At 37.9% G+C, this 23,692-nt stretch overlaps 1 protein-coding gene across 1 annotated transcript; it reads right to left on the reverse strand.

Moving 5' to 3' along the window:
* Positions 1–414: 414 nt before the first annotated feature.
* On the reverse strand, positions 415–13,304 carry LOC140245730 (uncharacterized). Its single transcript, XM_072325263.1, has 3 exons — positions 12,023–13,304; positions 803–1,174; positions 415–527 (listed from the first exon to the last, which is right to left on the reverse strand). The coding sequence occupies exons 1-3, from the start codon at positions 13,302–13,304 to the stop codon at positions 415–417; spliced, it is 1,767 nt and encodes a 588-aa protein (XP_072181364.1).
* Positions 13,305–23,692: the final 10,388 nt, after the last annotated feature.

Genomic DNA, 23,692 nt, shown 5'->3' on the forward strand with positions numbered 1-23,692 from the left:
GAAAGAAGGGTATGGGAGGGAGGAGAGATAGAGACAAAACTGGGTTAGCAGAAGAAACAGTGACGATAAAAAAGAAGGAAAGAAGAGGAAAATCATATAACAACAAAACGCCTATACAATATTGAGTGGGATATAAATGTATACGAGAACCAAGAGGGCTCAAGAGAGAAATGGGAATTGAAATGTCGACTGCAGCAAGTATTACACAGTTCTGCATCAGGTAGGCAGCACATCAGTGTGAACTAAAGAACTTTTGCAATCTCATGAGAAGCAACGAACTTGAATCTCTTCGCAGCTTCAAAGGCAATCAACTGTTCTCAGATATTTAAGTGATTGGCTGATGCCATTGCAAGGGTTCACATCTGCGTCTACTTCGCATATTGACTCTTTGCTACACCCTTATTTCATTGCATCCTATAGGTGCACAAGAACACCAGCATCAGCCTCCCCTAGATCTGTGTCCTGGCTATTGGAGGAAAGAATGCTGCTACCTTGTTGGGTGATGAGATCTTTGTTGATGTCAATGTCTGGGATGTAATATATGCCAGGCAAGAGTAAACAGTGATTCACCAGAGATGATATCTCTAGCACTCTTTTCGTAGACTTCTTTCAAACAAGCAAATAGCTAAACGGATGCAGATTGTTTTGTTTGATGTGGTCTATGAAAGACAATGTCTGATTCACAAACTTATCCATAAAAATATGTCTTGTATACGTCAAGGTTTAGAACATCAACTAGAATCTTGATTATGTCAATCAAGTGGCATATTATAGCTAGGGAATTTGCCTTATCAAAAGGTACACTGCTTTTCAAGACGCTGTCTAGGGAAGACAATGTGGATCTTGGTGTGGAGGTGGCATTCTTCAGTGGCAGCCTTTAGTGCTGCCTGTCTTGTAGCGGCTTCTCCTCTAAGGTAATGGGGTGGAATGCCTGCTAGCACAGAGAGCTGGTGGGTGGCGGTTGGTCTCAGGCTGCCTGTGATTGTGTGGAGAGCAGAGTTGAGATGGGCATCCACTTTCGTAGTATGGCAGCTGTGCCCCCATACAGAGACACAGTATTTCGCTGGAGCGCAGACAAGGGCAAGGGCGGTGGAGCAGAGGGTGGTAAAATCGGCTCCCCAGTCATGGCCACATAGTCTGTGTAGAAGGCATACTTTGGCAGATGCTTTCCCAGCTACATTCAGGGCATGGTGTTGGAAACTGAGTGAGAGTGCCTTGCATGCCATACAGTTTGATGTAGGGTTGACAGTCATCCACACAGTAGAGATAGATGTGATCCACAGGTGGTCTGATTCATTTGGGCTTTCAACCAGAAGACTCTAAATCCCTGTACCACATCAAGAAAATACTGCAAAGCTGGCATGTTTTCTCTAATGAGCAAGACCTGGCAAGAAAACACATGAAAGACTTACTGTTACCAATGCTGGAAATACCTCTTTCAACATCGCTGAAATATGTGCATAAAAATGATATTTGCTGTGTGCTGGGAGAAAAGAATCAGTGTGATAGCTGTTGATGATATGTGACCCTTTACCACCAAACACACAAAAAGTCGCCAGACACAGGTTTTTAGTTAAAGGCAGATTGTGAAAGAGCAGACTCTAAGCTTTAAAATGATGAATAACTTTAATTCAAATGGATTCTCCTAACCTATATATTATATAGGTTAGGACAATCCATTTGAATAGTATTGGAAAGAAAGCGCATACTGGAAAAGTTTGAACGGAGAAAAAAGGATTTGAGTACAGGGTCTATTCAAGTACTTAATCTTTACTAAGCCGTGCTACCCATGCCATGAATGGGGCGAAAACCTTGATGAAAACCATTGTAGCAACAACAATGAAGGGATTACTAAATTCAGCTAACATTAAGCACGCTTGATTAACACATTCTGTTCATAAGAAATGTCAACTTTCGAAGCAGTAGCATCATCACTTCAAAAGATATTAGAGTTGAAAGTGAAGAGTGTGCAAAGGATTTGCAAGAAATTAAAAGGGGCCTCTAAGAAAAGCCTGACTACACTTCTTTACCAAAAAAGGGTTGCACAAAAACTGCTAGAAACCCACTTTCCCATCATATTTATGATTCCAAACTTAAGGATAATGTATAAGAATAGCTCTTCCAGAAATTTGAAAACTTAAAACTGCCTCGGTTGACCTGTTTCACCTTTCTTGAGTCCTCACATGAAATCAAGGAGTGCGACTTTTTGTTTGTTTTGTGATGCACGGTTACATATGGACTTTTAACTTTAACCCGTTGAGGACGAGTCTTGAGTATACTCGGGCAGGTGTTTATGGAAAATCCCTGTTGTAGCAAAATCAGTCCTTCCTCAACACGTTAAAAGGCTTTTTTGTGTGTATTTCAAACACACTGGCTCAAATTCACAAAGATGGTACAATTGAAACAACGCTTCACACCACGGACAATTTCTATGGAGCGCCAAGTGTCACACGGTCAACTGTGAAAAGAGGAATGTTCACGTGCATCTCAATTTCACGAATGTTATTTGAGTTGTATGCCACTGGCAATTATCGAAAGCACATCACAAAAAAAGGCCATTGGCCCCAATGCGCGAAAAATTTTGGGCTGCAAATAAGTTATGTTTTACAGCATTTTGTTACAAATTAATTAAGCCATGTGACACTTGGCACTCCATACAAATTGTCTATTGTTTAAAGAATGGTTTCAGTCAAGTTTGGTGAAAATTAGTCATGGAATTTTCAAGAAGATGAAAATGTAAAATATGCATGATGCACAATGGACGACACAAGACTAATGTCAGATGAAGAGTGATCACAATAGCTCACTTGAGCCTTTGGCTCAAGTGCGATGAATAAGAGAGGATTTAAGAACAGGAAAAAACTTACCTCTGAAACACTTGGATGAAAGGATGGACATGTCAGGCACAAACACAGGCCAGTTCAACCTTCAATAGGCTAAAGAAAAGCCATTGGATATTAATCATATGGGTATAATCCAAGACTGATGTGTTATTTCACCAGTTCTTTGCTTGCACAATGGCTGCCAAACGCTAATAAATGATAGCAATCAAACAATATGAACTTTTGAGGAAACAGGGGTTTTAGCACTAGTTAGAATGACATATGTAAAAGGATTCAAAACTTGTGGTGCACAACAAATACATGTACATGACCACGTTAAATCTTGCGCTAAAAACATGACGAGTAATACTTGTCACTCTGTGTTTTATTATGAAGTACGGTGTGTTCATTGATATGAATTACAACACATGAACGTAAATTAGAATTTTGCATACAAAATCTTTCTTTGTTCAGGGACATAATTAAACATTTTCATTACCTCCTTTGCCTTGCGTTTCTTCTTCTTATTAGAGGCAAATCACAGAATTCCATAAAGAGGGCATAAACCCACGACAGTACTCATCAAAACTGTATTCTAATAGCTTCATGGTAACTGTAGTAAAGGGGAATAACTTCAGCATGAAGTGTATCGATACCTGTGCTATATACATGATCAATCAATGTATCACCTTCTGTCGTAGCATCAAGTACATGTTGTTGATATCCAGAAGAACACATCAATTTATGCACACATGAATCACTTGAATCTTGTCTGAGATTTTCATTGAAGTCACCAATAACAATGCATTTTGTACTTCTTTGCTGCAATTCTATGAGTAATCTCTTTAGTTTCTTACAAAATTCTTTCTTGTTATATCTAGGAGGTCTATATATCACTGAAATAAGAAATGAAGGATAAGTTACTGCAAATGTAATATATTCCAGATTATTGACATGTAAATCCAGCCTACTGATAGACTTGATTTTACTGTACACTGCAACACCACCATGTGCTTGATTTTTTAGGACAGAAAATAAGGCACTTTCATCTGAATAAGATCTTGAACGAGGCTGATTGTACATTTTAAACTGATCTAAATTCACATCAAAAATGTCATCATTAAGCCAGGTTTCAGTTAAACAAATAATATCAGAATTTCTAAAGAGGAAATTTGATTGGATGTCTTTGAAATGTGCTTTAAGACCTTGAATGTTATGTAACATTATGTTCATAGTTGCAATCGAGACATTATTGTTAACGTTCGTTTCATCAACAAATGTTGGCATGTTCTCTAAACTTTCCATTACAGCTGGATTGCAATACATAACTTTTGGATCAAAGTCTTCAATTGTTAGTCCACATAATGATGTAACACGGCTCAGAGCTACATATGCTTGCCCAGGCAAAAATATATTTTTCAGAGAAACAACAGCTTTTTCCATTGTCATGCCTTGTACTTTATGTATGGTGCATGCGTATGCTAATTTCAAGGGAAATTGTTTCCTCGTATATTTTTTTCCAATTGATTCCTGTTGCATTTCTATTGACCGAGTTCCCACTTTTTCATTGTCAAATTTCACAAGCACACTTGTAGGTCTAGTATTTTCATTTATTCTTACTATGTCGGTTACAGTGCCAATGCAGCCATTTGATAAACCTTTCGCCACATTCACATTTTTGATAAGCATCACCCTAGAATTCTCAGCTATCCAAAGATATCCAGGCAAGGAAGCTTTAGTACATCTCCGTGGTTTGCCACATGTTCTGTTTTTACCCTCATCAGTGAGTTCAGAATCTTCTGCATGAATACAAATGATATTTGAGCATTTCTTGTGAAGCATTATCTTATTCCAGTCATTTACTTGTTTGTTTGAAGAATATATATGCAATGCATCCTCACACTGTTCTCCAGTTTGGCATGATTGAAGAACTGCTATATCATCACTAGATAGTTCATCTTCCTTTCCTTTTACCCTTATTTTGTTCAAAAGAACAGCAAACTCTGCATCATCCTTTTGTCTCATTATTTCATCCAAGTTAATTATAGAGAAGTTGTCTGTCCATAAAGAACTTTGCAGTGTATCTTTATACAAAGGAGTACCTTTTACTGGAGGTAACTGATAGAAATCTCCAACTGCAATAACTGAAACCTTTCCAAATGGAGCATCATCGCGTGTCTGCTTTATTTGCCTTAGACGTCCATGTATATACCACAATAGCTTCTGATCAACCATGGATATTTCATCAATTATTAGTATCTGCAGTTGACCCAGCTGATTACGTAAGTGGCTAATTTTTTCTTCTCCAAGGGGTTGGTAAGGTAGTGTAGCAGAAATGGGTATGGAAAGAGCATTATGAATAGTACTACCATCAATGTTGTAGGCTGCAATTCCAGTTGGAGCTACTTTCATAATTGAAATATCATCTGGATTATGCATCATTCTGCTAAGAATTCTTGTCCCTTCATTACATATGCATTGCACTAGATGACTTTTTCCTGTTCCAGCACCACCTGTCACAAATATCTGAAATGTTGTTGGTTTTTTCCCGTTAACTCTGTCAAGACACCACTTTCGTATTCTGTAGAACACCTTTTGCTGCTTGCTATTTAAAGTTCTTAATAAGACATTACTGTCTTCTCTTGAAATGCTACATGATCGAAATTCTATGCCGTATGACCCTTTCTCCTGAGATTTAGACTCAAGATCTGGGATAATAAATTCATTATCAGCATCTTCAAGTTCTTCACGGATTTTGGCTGTTTCATGTCTTTCAACTTCTGTTTCTGGACAGAGTAAACCCCATGCATCTTCTTGTGAACCAAATTTTTCAAGATATTCTTGTGCTTGATCAATTGTATCAGCATTTTTTTCATACTGCCCGAGATTTTCATTGACAATGCTTTTGACACTTTCCAAATTCTTGTTAAACATTTTTACAAATCCATTTTGATAAAATTCCTGGTATGTCAAAAATTGATCAGGTTTTAACTGTTTATCAGTACGGAATGGCAGATATAGTTGCAGTATACTCTGATAATACTTTTCAGGGGTTACAGTCGGTGAAAAACGAGGATATCTCACTACAGCATCACTGGTTCTTGTTCGTTTTTGCACATAGCCCAGCTGATCTCTCAATTTGAACACATTCTGTTTCTGTTTCTTACCCTTTATATCAGATTCACTGAGTAGTCTATACTTGGAACAAAATGCGGCTAAACACATATTTTCAAATTCAAAACCATCAGGTCGGGCTTTATATTTATCAATTCTGTTTGGCATCCATGGACTCCTATCATCATCATCTCGTCTGCTTTGAATAACACTCAATGGCAAACTCATTCTCACAGGGTTTGGCCCAACAGGTATAAACTCTACTTTTCTTGAGCACTCTTTCAATCTCAGGCTACAAACACGATACACACTTTCTTGCGCTGAAACTTCACGGTTTTGCATATACACATATCCTATTTGTTTCATACTTTTTCTAGCATCTTCATTGCCCTCTTTCATTTCACTTTCTGCATTTTTCAAGAGCAAACCCATCTCTCTTTCTGCTTTTGACATGTATGACACAACATAAACAATGCAGGCATACTCATTTGTTATATACTGCAAATCCATATTGGCATTCCAAGCTCTGAGTAGGAATGAATTATATTGGTTCACCCATATATCTTTTGGATCTCTTCTCATGACTATATCTTCCTTTCTGGCTACAGCATTATAGGCATCTTCAAATTCCATTTGTGACATCCCAAGAGCTTCAAAGAGCTGTTTAGCATTATCATATTTCCCTTCCACACATGATGAATTCTTTACTGTAGACAGAATATCTTGAGCTTCATCACTAACTTCTGGATTATCATCAGGCTTTACAACAAATGTTTTCTCAGAAGGTGGTCTTGGAAAATTAAATCTACAGGTAGTTCCCTTTTTCTGGCATGATTTTGAATGTTTCTTGGAGTGAAGCTGAACATTCTTTACTATTTCATATAGTTCCTCATCGTCGTCGTCACATGGAATATTGCATGAAATGTATTTATTCACAAAATCTATGACAGTTTCATCTTCGTCAATACCCAGCTTAGGTGCATTTTCAACCCAGAATAAACAGTGTGTGTGTGGAGATCCTCTTTGTTGAAATTCAATTCTGTAGAAGTAGTCAACAATCTTGCCAATAGGTTCTGCCTCAGAAAGAATCACTTTGTTCAAAAATGCATGAAAGCGTTTATCAAAAATACGAGCTACTGTTACAGGATTTGACTTTAATAAATTACATTTATCTGTCCAATCTAGATCATTTGCTTTTCTTCTATCACCTTGTTGATTTAGCAATGTGTTAATAACTTCAGGCCATCTCATTTCAGCTGATGAAAATGATGCGAACCATGTAGGCTTTCCAAGTTGTCTAACCATTGCTAAAACATCTTTCTGTGTGGATTGCCAGTATGGAGGTGTTCCTCGTATTTGTTTCAGAAATTTGTATCCTTTATTAGAATCCAGAATCTCATGAAGTTTTCTTGCATCTTTAAGATCTGAACATTGCATCGATATGGAATTATCTATTTCCTCTGAGCTTTTTCTGAGAGCTATAGAAACATTAGAAAGTATTTGTTGCAGTTCATAAATACACTGAGCATAAAAGATATATTCTGTATTTTTCGCAAATCTGTTGTCTACATGCATCAGACGATTATGTAAGTAACGACCAAGTGTTACATCAATGAACCTGGTGTCATGAAATGTTGGCTGGCCTGTTGGAAATAGAGCAGGAAAACATTTTGCCTCATTACTCTTATCCATCAACAGCGACACAGGGCTATTCTTTTCACAAGGTGCACAGCATATAATATCATCAAAAAACTGATCAAGCACCTCTTGCCTCATATCAACCTTCTGCAAACAGGTGTCCAACTGAATGCCATGCAATCGTCCATCTTGATCATCCTCTACATCATCGTCATCATTATTAGTTTCACTTGAATTCAATGGTTTAACACAAGCTGTTTCACTATTTTTCTCTGATAAATCAGAGCTCCAATCATTATCAATAACAATATCAAAATACCACTTATTATTTTTCTTCAAATATTCCAATGCAGCTAGCACATTCTTTTTCTTGACAAACTGATATTCATGATGTCCTTTATAAGACAACTTCCTTTTCAGTTTTACGCGAATTAATTGATCATCAGTCTCTGGTCGAGGTAATATCTTTACAGTTTCATCTGTGCGTGAAGGTACACAAACTGTTGGACCATGTACTCCATATTGTCCTCCTTTAGGCAGGTTCAAAATTTTCATAAATGGAATGTTTAGAGCAATCAAATGCGTTTCCAGCTGATTCAGATTTCCAAGTTCCGCAGGAATATCATGTAATTCTAAGTTATTTCTACTAGCTTCAGCAGGCATATTACCAGCTAATAATTTCCTGTGGCAAGTGTAACAAATCCATAAAAAATTTCTTGGTGACTTCACTATTTGACAGTCAACATCACAGTCATCTCTGCATGTATGCAAGTACTCTTCTTTTAAGCATTTTGAATCATGATATTTTGCTTTTATGCACTTCAATACTTGATTTTTGAATAATAATTTCAAACATACACAACATACATATTCAGGGCCGTGTGAGACAATTTCCCTAAATTTTTTCAAAACATAATCACAATTTCTCATATCCAATTTTTCTTGCTTTTTTCGTTTCATGTTTTTCATCGCAACCTGCTGTCTATACACAGGATTTGCCTTGTACTTAATCTTTGAAATTTTTCTCCTAATTTTCTTCAGCCTTTCTCTGAATGAAGCATTGTTTTTATATTTGGCTTTCATCTTTGCCCTCATCTTTCTCTTGACCTTTTCTCGAAATGAAGCATTGCGTTGATATCTAGCTTTCTCCTTTGTGCTTGTGGCTTTCTTGATAATTTCTCTATAAGTGGGGTCCAACAAATACTTGTCTTTTCGTCTCTTCTTAATTTTATTTTTCTTTTCCACCCTGTAAGGTATATCTGTTTGATATTTCACTTTCTCTGCAGCTGCTTTTTTAAATTTACGGAATAATAAAGGCTGATCATTTGAAAAAATTTCGGTCTCTAATTGCTTTTGCTCTTTTTTTTTCTTCTTTCTTTGTGATCTCATTCGACCCCTATTTTTTCGTCTGGTAACATTGGCATTACTTTTTTTTCTTCGTTTCTTCCTTTTTGTAGCTTGCATTGTAGTTTCAATATCTTCACATTTTTCAGTGTGCCTACTCATTTTAACGGCAGGTTCCATGTCATCCTCTAATACTTCATTGTTTAACACATTGATTTGACAATCACTTACAGGTTTTGTAGCTTTCCTCTTTGTTGTGTATTTTCTATTTTCTGTCACAGGTGTTCCCACACCAGTAATATTTTGTGATCTTGACAACTTTTGGCATGAACTTGACGTTTGGATCTTTGGACACACAGATTCCACAACATCGTAATGATTGCCATTTGTGTGTTGCAAGTAAATACCTCTTTGTGATGTAACAATTCCAAACTGTAGTTTGCTTGCACCAAATAATTTCCATTTTGAACAGTTTTCTTCATATATATAAATATCAGTATCTAGTAGATTTGATAAGGCCATTATTTCCAATTCTGTAGCCCATGTGCCATTGTTGAATACTCTTTCCTTTGCAATGTATTTTACAATATCTGTGTAACCTGATCTTAAAAGGCTTACATAATCTTGCTTGTTCTGTAAAATATGCTTAACAATTGCTTTTCGAACATCACGATGTGAATCTTCCTTGCCACATGTGACATATGATATAGCTCTGTAAAAGCAATTTCCATCACCAGTAATTCTATAAAGAGTCAATGGTTGTGACAGGACAGTAATATTACCATTTTCTAAAATATCTTTTTGCACATCTCTACTGCTACATTTGCCACTAACCTTTATGCTTAATTTGCAACAAAGCTTCTCTCTGTCAGATTTATTCACTGGTGTGTACATGAGATTAATCTTTTTCATTTCTCCCACTTGTTTCACCTCAGACGTACCAATGTCAACATTTACTGTTTGTGCACATGTGTTTTGTAATGGAATTTGTGTCTCTTGCAAGTCTGACACCATTATTTGTTTAGACATCATTTTCGTCGCTCTAACACTGCCTTTCTTCAATGCCACGTTTTCGGTCATCTTAGATGATTCACCATGAATTTCCTTCTTACTTTTTACACTTGTATCTGAATTCACATGAAAAACAGGTAATTTTTCATCCAAAGTACTAGACTGAGAAGCAGTAACACTTTCAACTGCATCAAAATGATTGCTTCCAGTGAACAGAATATATATGCCTCTTTCAGTTGTTACTTTGTTATAGGACCCAGGTTTCCTTGCAGACAATATTTGCCAATTTTCTGTTCGATCATCATACACATATATATCACGATCTAGCATATGTGCCATTGAACTAATATCAGTGTGACCAGCCCATGTTCCTAAATCCATCAATTTCTCTTGAAGTACGAAGTCCCTGACATTCTGATATTTCACTGTGTCTATTACATTTTCAAATAAATCACCCGTTTCCAGTAAATGTGCCACATTGGATTTCCTGAGCATGGAATGATTTCCTTCACTGCCAGTAACGACATGAGCAATACTTCTGTAAAAGCAGTTGCCATCACCTGTAACTCTCTTGATATTTACAGGTTTCCTCATACACAAACTTTCATTTCTATCGTGCACTGATTCACTGGCAGCACCACTGTAACTGACATTCAATTTGTTGCACAAACACTGCTTGTCTGCATATGTAATTGGAACAAATTTGAAATTTCGATCTCTTCTTTCTGTTGTCTTCTCAACTGAAACAAATTCAACTTCATTCGTATTTCCATAGTCATCACTGTTTACATATTCTCTGTTTTTCTTTGTTTCATTTTGAGTTTTACAGCCATCACTGTTAATTCCTTTAACATGATCACAATGTTTTGAAATGTTGCTATTTTGATCATTTGTATTCCCACATGCAGTATTTACTGGGTTTGATCTCTTGAAGCTACTAGCTGTCAATGCAGTTTTCTTAGAATTCGATTCTAATGCCAGACCAGTTAGTTCAAACTGAGTAGTACGTAAATCACATGCCATTGATTTTGCCAAATTCAAACAGTGTACCTGTACACCTTGCCATGATGAAATGCTAAGCAATACACTGCACCCATCTTGCACCAAGTATCCATCATGACTTCTGGAATGAGAATCAAACACATAATAACCCTTGTCATGTCTAATGATTGCAAATGCACTCTCAGCAAAATTCATAAGACATGCATCATATCTGCATAGTTCTTGTTCTAATGCTTGGTTCAATGACAAAGCACCAAAATTTGACAAATTGTTTTGATTTCCATCCAACACACCATATTTTGATTCAGCATAGGTTATTTGAAAGTTTTCATCCAGAATATGAAGTTCCTTGGGTAATTCATCTATCATTACAAGCTCTTCATTCAATGGTGAATCCTTCTTTATGTAATAATACAACTCATTCCCGAGTGTCAGAATCTGATCAAGATCACAAGGTCTCATTTCCATTCCATTTTTAGTTTGAGTGTAGAGAACAGCCACAAGAGAATTACATGCACATTGTTTGCCAGCAGTATAACCAAATCGTTGATCACCTTGATTAAAATTTCCTTGTGCGATTGTTTTGGTCATAGAATATGATTGCCTTCCACCACATTCAGAATCTGAAAGAGAAACAGGCTCAAACACACGTTCTTCAGTCTCTAAATTATTTGCAGCTGGTTCATCATCTAATATAAGTACTGTCGATTCCTGAACATCATATGAATAATAGTGGTCAACACTTTTTGCAGAATCATCATTCGTTACTATGCAATCAGATGGATTAGTAATTTTTTCACGATCAGGCAGGAATATTGATTCATCACAAACTTGAACATACATGTTTTGTGTACCTGAAACAGGTCTGTGACATGGAGAGTGAACATTTACATTTGTAAAAGAATTCATAGAGAACAATTCTTTCACTGATATTTGACTGTCACCTTCAACACCTTTTGTTTCACTGTAACATGGGTTTAGTTCATGCACATTCTGGATTCTGTCACATTTCACTTCGGACATATCATTCGAGCCTGTGTTATCTCTACTTGTGGAAATACTTTCCTCATAGTCAGATATTTTATTCTTACACAACTTTTCATTCTTTGCTGCATGTTCTCCTTCAGGAATGTCATGTTTCACCTTTTCATTATTACGCACCTGTGAGTCAGCATTTTTCACTGGTGGCACACTTTGTTTGTTGCGGATCTTCGTGAAACGACCTTTCTTTCTTGGTTGCCGTGCATTTCCACCTCCATAGAGCCTGTTTACATTCCAAACTTCCTTTTCAATGTCTGTGGAAAGGACAGAGACACATGTAGCCTGATCACCATTCAGCACGAAACATTCATTAGTCATATTCGGAGTGCTTTTAGCCACATCAGCCCAACTTCTCTGTGTTTTTGCATAGATTTGCTCAGAGTATTTTGCCATAACATGAGGTGACTGAACACACTTTGAATATACATTCAACACAGATTCAGTATATACCTGCAGACTATCATTTCGTCCTGTGTCCAAGTTTGCATTCATATTTCGCTTCACGAGTTCACCATGTTCTTCTTGCCTTGTTTCTACTTTTGATTTCTTGCCTTTGCTGGTCTTGGCTCTTCTCTGTTTTTCAAGATAGTAGGCTTTCATTGCTTTGCCAATGTAGGTCACACCAGGTTGGAGAATCACACCATTTACTGATCTCACTGAGCTCTTGTTACTGGTCTTGGTCTTAGGATTGTCAGTCATTGTTTGGGATGTTGTCAGTTTGGCCTTCTCAATCATTTTTGTCTTCCTTGATTTCACAGTTGTCCAACCATCATCAACTGCAGTTTCTAATGGTTGAAATTGCCTCCCAGTGAGATTTGTAGTGAATGTCGGATCTGATTCATCTCTCTCACAATTTGCTCTTTCCCTCACACACACATTTGTCATTTCTAGAACACCACGTTTGTTCTTTCTTCTCACATACCTCTTTTTTAGCCTCTTCGTTGGTTTCTTTCTCTGGTTGCTCTTGCATGATGAAAGTGAAACATCAACATGAAAATCTTCATGACCAAGGTCTTCGAGAAGCACGTATCTATTGAAATGACAGGGAATGCCAATTTTGTCAAAGATGCGATGGGCAATATTATTGCTTCCACATGCTGAACATACCCAAATCAACCTTGCATCACACATTCTAGCCTCATGAGAATTGGTCCCTGTACACATCACATGAAACTGCTTGCCACAATCCTCACATGGTACTCTGCTTTCATTTTCATTGATCACATTGCAACATGCATCACATTCACTGACCTCTACATTTCTCATCAAGTCGCAACTATGGAGAATATCTAGGATATCACCAATAACAATCTTGAATTCACTTGCTTCCATTGTCAAATTACAGGGCTTTCGAATCTTTGAAAGTATATGGTACCTATTACTCAATAAATGTATCAACCAACAGTTCAATCAACACAGTTATATTCCTTGAATCACTATGCTTTTATGAATCACACCTACTCCACTAGTACTGCGATTGATAACAGAATTGTTGGATTGAACAGCTTTGAAAGTTGCACTAACACAAGTGTACAGTACATGTACTATATTTCACTGAAATATAAATTCCAGCAGTAAGCTGCGACACTGATCCATATAATGTTTCTACCAACAGGTGGGGATATTTGTACGTTTGCTTCTTTCCAGCAACAGGTGGCACTCTTTGTCTGTTACGTGCTTCAATTCCTACTTTATGGAAAAGCTATGCCAATTTCCTTTTACGGTATCTGCCAACAGAAATTTCAGCTTCAATTCTGTAACATTTAATTTGACCGATGCCTTTATCTCAAGATGCCTTTATTTCAAGATTATGTTCTTTGCAATAAAGGTTTCAATTTTACCAATTATGCTTTTGCCTTAACTGCACAATAATCAGTCTCCCTTATATGTTTTTCTCTTAGGGTAGGCCTTTTCGCAACAAAAATTTCAATTTCACCAATTATTCTTTGTTTTCACTGACAATTACAGAAACATAGAAACAGTAATGTTTCTGGTTTGAGATGACTCCTTTTGCAATAAAGGTATGTCTTTTACTAATTGTGCTTTTGTTTTCACAGCCCAATAATTATAAATAGCCCTTGAAGGTGCAATATTAATGTCTCTCCCTTTGTTTACTGACCAGAATGCTTTTATCTGAAGATGGCACTCTTCAATTATTCTTTTATTGTATTAACAATTAACGAAAATTCAAGACTCAAAATACCAAGAAATATTTTTACATAAAATCTTTAGTATACTTCTTGCCTCACCTCATAAATTGTTTCTCACACTTTTAACAATTCCTTCAAAATATTAACTCCTAGCTATCAACTCTTGTCAACTGCAGTTCAATTATTTGCAGCAACTTTCAATGCAGAATATATCAAATATCAAATAAACCTTGAAGGTGCAAATATTGTCTACCCTAGTTACGTTTATGACACTATAATGCTTTTGTCTTAAGACAGCACTCTTTAATAATCTTTCAGTGTATTCTGGACTCTTAAACACCTTTTCTGAAATTAACTTTCTATTTTCAATTTTTAAGCAAACTTCTCGCCTTCTCTACGACAATTCTCTTTCCAGTTTTTAACTATCCTTTTAAAGAAAGCACTCTTTCATTCAAACACTCCTTAAAACTATTATTCTGTTTAATTTTTACTCTTTTTTCATCAACACTCACTCTTCCTCTCTTTGATTTCACTCTTTTCCTCTTTGACTCTTTCTAACTCTTTCTGCCTCTGATTCTGAAACTTTCTCTCCTTCTGATACTGTCTTATTCTCACGCACTCAGAAGTTTTCTGTTCTCAGCTTTCTTCAAATTCAAGTTAAGGTATTTCAGGTAAAGTTCAAGTTAAGGTATTTCAGGTAAAGTCCAGGTATTTCAGGTATATTTCAGATATTTCAGGGATGAGTTCGTGAATTCCAGGATGAATTTCCAGATGAAATCTCAGTGAATATTCAGTGAATATTCAAGGATGAAGGTGAAATGGTATGAGATGAAATGTAGGATGAAGATGATTCAACAAAGAACAAACACAAACATAAACGTACTTTCAACAAGACCAACACAAATCTCCTTCCAAGGCAACCAGTACCTGCAGAAAGAAAAGAAAAGAAAAATACAAACATTACAATACTTGTAGACAAGGCTCTACAGTGAACTCTCTAAAATTAGCACTGATGTAACGAAGTTCATTATATTAACAAGGTAATTTTTTTGTGGTCCTAGATTGTAATTTCAATTTGTATTGTATTATTTTTGTAACCCTGATATAACAAGGTTTCATTATAACAAGCACATTTTCCTGGTCCTGTGAGGACCTTGTGTTAAGGAGAGAACACTAATAATGTAAGGTACGCGTACACACATTCTGAAAATACATACTTGAGAGGAATATGAGGCACAACACCCAAATTTTTTATACAAATCTTTGTAAAATTGTTTTACTGTTCCTGCAATCTAAACAATTCTTTTAACAAAGGAAAACCATCTTTTAAACTTAAAATCTTGCTTAAAAACACATTTCTTACTGTGCATACACACACAGGGAAACCCTACCTACTGTTACAACACGGTCAGAAACTCAGTGAAATTAGGTCAAAGTCAAGCTTGTGATGTGTAATTCTGGGACTGCATATTGGAAAATAAATTACTTTTCTTCAGTTACACTTCATGATTAAACAGGAATGATACTTCTGTATGACAAAACAAGGTCCAGGCTAAGTAACGTTATATTTCAACAACCTTAAAAAATTGGTTAGGTTGGGCAAATCCCAACCTGAATTTTTTAAGGTTGCTAAAAAAGTTTTATGCAACGGGACCCTGGTCGTGGTGTTTTTTATTAGCTACGCATTAAAATAATGGCGTCCGCATGTCGCCCAGAAGCGAATCACGGGAGTAAGCCCTCTTAGTCAACGTCAACTCTTAACGTAGGTTCTTTGGAACTTAGCCTTCCTAGTAATAGCAAATCATGATATGGCTCACACCTTGTCCATTCAGGAAACGCGGTCTTGTCTAACGTTAAAAACTTCGCAACTTCCTTCCTGATACTTCTGACATTTGACGCACGGTGTACGCACTACAACAGCTAGCTTCGGACACGTATAGGGCCTGAGCTAGCTGTGGTGGATACGATGGGCTTGTCCCCAGACACTACTGAACACATCAGAGTGATACTGATAGTACTGATAGACTCTAACGTTTATAGCCACTAACACTAACAGCACCACGACGACACACATGAAATTTTGTTCTAAAAACCCAAACATCTGTATTTAGGCATGCCGCCTGCGTTTACAGACTAATACCCACCTGGTACTCGAACTCCAAACTACTTAAACCGTCAGTCTCAAAGGTCTTCAGAAGTCGTATTTGTGAGCCCGTCGCTGCGCTGCCACGCAGTAGCTCACGTAATGATTGACAGACACCATCGATCTCCAACCCCGTACTACGCGTGGACGGAGTGGGTAACAGCATAAGCGTGCGAGCATAGTAGCGCACGCATACGCTTCTATACTCTTTGGTACGTACACTCCACGCATGCAAGCACTGTGTGGATCATGGAGGGAGCACCGCGAGACCACTCTGTGCGCGAGACGCGTACCATGGAAGCACAAGCCCGAGAATTTGGGGGTGTTTCAAGCTGTTCGTAAAGTCACCAACAACTTTCGACCGACTGGTGATCAGTTCTTGTGCTGAATTATTGAAATTCTGATAACTATAGCAATCCAGAACTGATCACCAGTCGCTCGTAAGTTTTTCGTAACTGTATGTACGAACAGCCTTATGTCATGAAACAAGTTACGCACAACTTTGTCTTCACATAATATTCTCAAAGCTTCGGCGATGAATGGTACATTTCCCCCTTTCATGGGTAGCCGTTGACCGAAAAATCGGTCTGCATAATTATTTCTTTCTGCAAATTTCTTTGCAGAAACACATGAAAAACAGCCCCATCACCCCAATATTTTGCACATGTTTAGTTCATGTCACGTACATTATTTCACAAAATAACAACTACAATGTACTTGATCGGACACCATCTTGCCCTTACGAAAAAGTCCTGTGGTACTCCTGTGGTAATTACCACAGGACGGTACCACAGGACAGTACCACAGGAAAGTACCACAGGACAGTACCACAGGAATTGTCCTGTGGTATTTTGGGACATACCACAGGACAGTACCACAAGAATTCCTGTGGTATTTTGGGACGTACCACAGGGCAGTACCACAGGAAAGTACCACAGGACCGGTACCACAGAACAGTACCACAGGACAGTACCACAGGAATTCCTGTGGTATTTTGGGACGTACCACAGGGCAGTACCACAGGAATTCCTGTGGTATTTTGGGACGTACCACAGGACTAGTACCACAGAACAGTACCACAGGAACTGTCCTGTGGTATTTTGGGACAGTACCACAGGACAGTACCACAGGTCGATCATTACCACACAGCATTACCACAGGGCAGTACCACACAGCATTTCCATGGTACCACAGGAGAGTACCACACAGGATAGATCGAAAAAAAAAATCTGGGAGAATTTTAGCCACATATCAAGGAATATACGTGATAGGTGAGTGATGGATTTCAGGACAAACATGACCCTACTTAATAACCTGTCCTACTCCTAACACATAACCTCAAACGAGAGTCTAATGGCCAAGTGCCAATCTAGTCCTATAATAGATCTATATAGTCATATTCTATTCCTAGGTAGCCATCGACCGTATCAGTACACATATATATGGCCGTCTATCCGTAAAGCATTAAGGCATGGTTACTAACTCGATTATACTTTATTATCAAGATATGAAATTACACTTTCATAATGATATCTATGATATTGGGAATAACATAACATAATTAGACAATCTTTCATAAAGTTCAAAGTAAGTTCCATCATTAATACTTTGACTTTTTAAGTCATATATGTATTTTCTAAAATCTAGAGTGCTTTTTATGAATATTCATGAGCTATGTAAAAATTTGTACCACAGGAGTACCACAGAAGTACCACAGGAGTACCACAGAAGTCCTTATGAATTTTTTCATGCTTTACATCAGCACTTTCACTAAATAGGTAATACTGTACGAGTATAGGACAGGATAAGTAATGGCAAATCAATTGTTATGATTCACAGCATAATTAGTCATCTATCAATTAATTGAGGAATATTAATATGTGCTTTTTTGTTTGTATTTTTGTTATAGATTTCAGTTGATTCTGCCTTACAATTTTCCTGTGTGGTACTCCTGTGTGGTACTGTTGTTTGATATTCTCCTGATGTGATAGTCCTCTGGTATAAAATGTTAAGAAAAAAAAAAGAATATCCTTCTGTGTGGAATAGCACCATATTATGATTTTCCTGTGGGATTTTGGACAGTTCCTGCGGTACTCTCCTGTGGTATACATCGAAAATTACCACAGGAATTCCTGTCGTACTGTCCTGTGGTACGTCCCAAAATACCACAGGACAAGTCATGTGGTACTGTCCTGTGTTACTATCCTGTGGTACTTTCCTGTGGTACTGTGATGTGGTACTGCCCTGTGGTACTGCCCTGTGGTACTGTCCTGTGGTACGTCCCAAAATACCACAGGACAAGTCGTGTGGTACTGTCCTGTGGTACTATCCTGTGGTACGTCCCAAAATACCACAGGACAATTCCTGTGGTACTGTCCTGTGGTAGGCCTATGTCCCAAAATACCACAGGACAAGTCGTGTGGTACTGTCCTGTGGTACTGCCCTGTTGTACGTCCCAAAATACCACAGGACAAGTCGTGTGGTACTGTCCTGTGGTACTATCCTGTGGTACTTTCCTGTGGTACTGTCCTGTGGTACTGCCCTGTGGTATTGTCCTGTGGTACTGTCCTGTGGTACGTCCCAAAATACCACAGGACAAGTCGTGTGGTACTGTCCTGTGGTACTATCCTGTGGTACTTTCCTGTGGTACTGTCCTGTGGTACTGCCCTGTGGTACTGTCTTGTGGTACTATCCTGTGGTACTTTCCTGTGGTACTGTCCTGTGGTACTGTCCTGTGGTAATGCCCTGTGGTACTGTCCTGTGGTACGTCCCAAAATACCACAGGACAAGTCGTGTGGTACTGTCCTGTGGTACTATCCTGTGGTACTTTCCTGTGGTACTGTCCTGTGGTACTGTCCTGTGGTACTGCCCTGTGGTACTGTCCTGTGGTACGTCCCAAAATACCACAGGACAAGTCGTGAGGTACTGTCCTGTGGTACTATCCTGTGGTACTGTCCTGTGGTATGTCCCAAAATACCACAGGACAATTCCTGTGGTACTGTCCTGTGGTACTATCCTGTGGTACTTTCCTGTGGTACTGTCCTGTGGAACTGCCCTGTGGTACTGTCCTGTGGTACGTCCTAAAATACCACAGAACAAGTCGTGTGGTACTGTCCTGTGGTACTTTCCTGTTGTACTCTCCTGTGGTATGTCCCAAAATACCACAGGACAATTCATGTGGTACTGTTGTGTGGTATACGTCCCAAAATACCACAGGACAATTTGTGTGTATACAGTCTTGTTGTATTGTCCTGTGGTACTGTCCTGTGGTACTTTCCTGTGGTACTGCCCTGTGGTACATCCCAGAGTACCACACGAGCCTGTGACACAGTACCACACAGTTCCTGTGTTAACATATATTTGTGTTGTACATTGTGTGGTACCAACCAGTACCACAGGGAGTACCACATGAGCCTGTAAAACAGTACCACACAGTTCCTGTGGTAACATTTATTTATGTGGTACATTGTGTGGTACTGACAAGTACTACAGGGAGTATCCTACAAGCCTGTGGTACAGTACCACACAGTTCCTGTGGTAACATTACAAGTGTGTGGTACATTGTGTGGTACCGACAAGTACCACAGGGAGTACCACAGGACTTTTTTGTTAGGGTGGGTATGTAAAATAGGGAGAAAGGTCACAATTTTCTCATCCTGTATCTTAGTGAATACTGTAGTATCCAGTACTTGGTCAATGATAATGTTATGACTGACTTATATATCATTTACATATCTGGCTTTCCATAACAGCCATGTGGCTCTCTGGCTACTCAGTACAACAGATTTGTGTATGACACACCAGGGAGGTGTCTCACCTCCCTGGACACACACAGAGTCTTATGATTGTATGACACAAGAAGAATGTACTGTGTATACACACATGCAGTGTACTACTTTATATACACACACAAAAGGAGTAATGAATAAAGTCAAACAGAACACATGCAGAGAAAGCATGGACCACAGTCAGGTCTGCCAGTCTATTTATTTATCCATGTATCATCATAAATACTACAAATACATGTCCTATCTCTCCCATATTTCGCACACACAACCATTTTACGAGAATCATCACACAAAATAACTGCTTTTTGCTCAGATGCCATCTAGCCTGTGCAAAGTGGAGTCAAACGTACGCCATACGCCGTACCAGGTGCTTCTTTCTGTGTCTTCATGACGTAGGTCCTACCTGTTATCTCTATGGGAAGGAATTTTTCCAGATATGAAAATTGACATGATTGTCTTTATCGAGCACTAGCTCACTTACCCTTAGGTGAATTTCTCCCACATTTTGATATGTTGTAGCTGACACTTTGAGCAGTAGTGTGAGCGTCCTTCGTGTTTTCACACGATGTCGGGATTAGAAGTGAAAATTGACATGATCCCCTTAATCAAGCACTTGCTCACTCACCCTTCAGTAATTTCTCCCAGATTCTAATATGTTGTAGCTGAGACTTTGCGCTATTGTGTGCCCTTCGTTTTTTTCATGCAATATTGCGATCACGTTAGAAAACCTGGTTGAAATTAAAGCTTATCTTCGATGTACTGAGATATTTCTTTCTTTCTGCAACTTTCTTTGCAATAACTATATAAAAAAAAAAAACGGCCCCTATCACAACCATATTTTGAACATGTTTACTTCGTGTCATATACATTATTATATAACATAACAACTTCTTGATCGGACACATCTTGGGTACCGGTATGTAAAGTAGAGACAAACGTCATAAATGTTTCATCCTGCATCTTGGTGAACACAACCTTCTGTCCTATCTTTCACATATTTTGCACACGTATAGACAATGCCCTTACAGGACGAAGAATCGTTTCACAAAACCATAGAGATTGTAATTTGTCATGACCGACAAATTAAGGTGTTCCGATTTTTTTAAAACCAATGATTCGATTCCTGATCGCAATAGGATGAACATACAGGTTTCAAATGTGTTTAGAGACATTGGCCGTGTGATGTTTGGATTCTCATTTAGAAAAAGGAGTCATATCTGCCATTTTTCAGTATGATTAAATTAGGGTCAAAGGTGATAGATGTTTCATCCTCTATCTTGGTGGATAAATGACCTACCTTTCTCATATTTTACAACGCAAAGACCATGTTCCGAAAATCATTTCACAAAATAACCACTTTTTGCTCAGATGCCATTTTGTCTGTGCAAAGTGGGTTCAAAAGTGGTGTGGGCCTACTTCTTTCTACAGGTATCTTCGTTATGACGTACTTGTAAACGGGAGGGAATTTTTCTGGATGTGAAAATTGACATGATTGTTTTTATCGAGCACTGGCTAACTTACCCTTGGTGAATTTCTCTCAGATATTGATATGTTATAGCTGAGGCTTTGCGCTATCGTATGAGTCTCCTTCGTTTTTTCTCACGATGTCGGAATCACGTTAAAAACTTGGTTAAACTGAATTAACTTCGATGTATTGAGATATATTTTTCTTTCTGCAACTTTCTTTGCAGTAACTCAAGAAAAACAGCCCTTAACACCCCCATATTTTGCACAGGTTTAGTTCATGTCACGTACATTATTTTCTAAAACACCAACTATTTGATCGGACACCATCTTGGGTATGTAAATTAGGGTCAAAAGTCATAAATGTTTCATCTTGTATCTTGGTGAATACCTGTCCTATTTTCCCCATATTTTGCACACGTATAGACGATGTCGGAAGAATCATTTCACAAACTAACGACTTCTTCCTCAGTATGCCACCTTGGGAGTGTAAAGTTGAGTCAAAGGTCATATGTGTTTGTTGCTGTATCTTTGTTTTCTAGTGCATACAGAATTTGGCACCCAACATGGCAGATGTGACTCGCTTTTCTAAATGAGAATCCAAACATCACACGACCAATGTCTCTAAACACATATGAAACCTGTATGGTCACGCGTATTGCGATCAGGACTCGAATCATTGATAAAAAAAAATCGGATCACCTTAATTTGTCAGTAATGACAAATTACAATCTCTAGTTAGGTGATCCGAGTATCCTCTCGGATCACCTTCTGTATCTGTACTGATTCTTTGTTCTTCTTCTTCTTTTTCTTCTTCTTTCTCCGCAAAAATTGTGTATCGCTAATCTATTGAAAGTCCTTTTCCTATCAATGTCAAAATTATACCATACATGTATCATGTCCCAAAGACGATCCTCCTAATAAAATCATAGTGATTAGTCGACCGTGACGTCACTATGACGTCATTTTATGAAAACACATTCTCAATCATATCTCTTTAATGGAATGAAAATTTTCAATGAAATTTACGTCACATATATTTCAAGTCAAGCGCATTCTACTCATATAATTAAAATTCATATTTTCTCTTAAAACGTGCGCGTACGCGCTCGTTGAAATATTTGTACGCTCAAATCGAGCTCAAATTTTTTTTGCACACGTTTCAGAAGATTTAGAGCATTTTTTGAAAAATCGAAAAAATTGGACGGACGCGTACGCGCGCGCACATATGCGCACGCACAGCTCATACGACATAGAAATTTCCCGTTTTTTCACACTTATCGGATGCCTAAAATGTCAAGGAATATTTCTTCCAAGTTTCAAGTCAATCCGACTCAATATGACGTCACACGGGCCCGTCAAAGTTGAAATTCCGCGCGCGCGTCAATGGCGATATACAGTGCAACAATGCAAAAAAACCGCCAATTTTGAATCCGATTTTACTCGTCAGGATGGACGGTGACCCCCCGTTTTCTTTACATATTCTGAAAGCTGATGAGTTGTGCATGTCATTTCATGGGTTGGCGATGCTGGAAAAATGATTGAAAGATATCAAATTTCTTAATAAAGTAAAAAAAGTAAATTTTCAAAATGACGTCATCAAATTTTAAGTTCACTCAAGCGTATCTCACTTATTCTTCGTTGATTTTCGTCCAAATTTCAATATGTTGTAGCTTATTAAATGGTCTTTCAGTCATATAATAACAACATTTTGATTGGATGACGACATCACCTCGTAAAAATGGATTAAAAGTAACATTGTCAAATTTGACCAGTTTACGTGTTATCTCTATGGGAGTGCAGTTTTTCTGGAAATGAAAACTGACATAACTATCTTTATCAAGCACTAGCTCACTTATGCTTCGGTGAATTTCTCCCATATTTTAGTATGTTGTAGCTGAGACTTTGGGCTATCGTAAGTGTGCCCTTCGTTTTTTCATACGGAGTCGGCATCACGTCCAAAAACTTGGTTAAAATTAAAGCTTATCTTCGATGTATTGAAATATTTCTTCCTTTCTGCAACTTTCTTTGCAATAACTCAAGAAAACCATATCCTATCACCACCATATTTTGCACATGTTTAGTTCATGTCACGTACATTATTTCACAAAATAACAACTACTTGATCAGACACCATCTTGGGTATGTAAATTAGGGTCAAAGGTCATAAATATT

The sequence above is a fragment of the Diadema setosum genome, unplaced genomic scaffold (assembly GCF_964275005.1).
Source record: "Diadema setosum unplaced genomic scaffold, eeDiaSeto1 scaffold_25, whole genome shotgun sequence".
NCBI classification, from domain to species: Eukaryota; Metazoa; Echinodermata; class Echinoidea; order Diadematoida; family Diadematidae; genus Diadema; species Diadema setosum.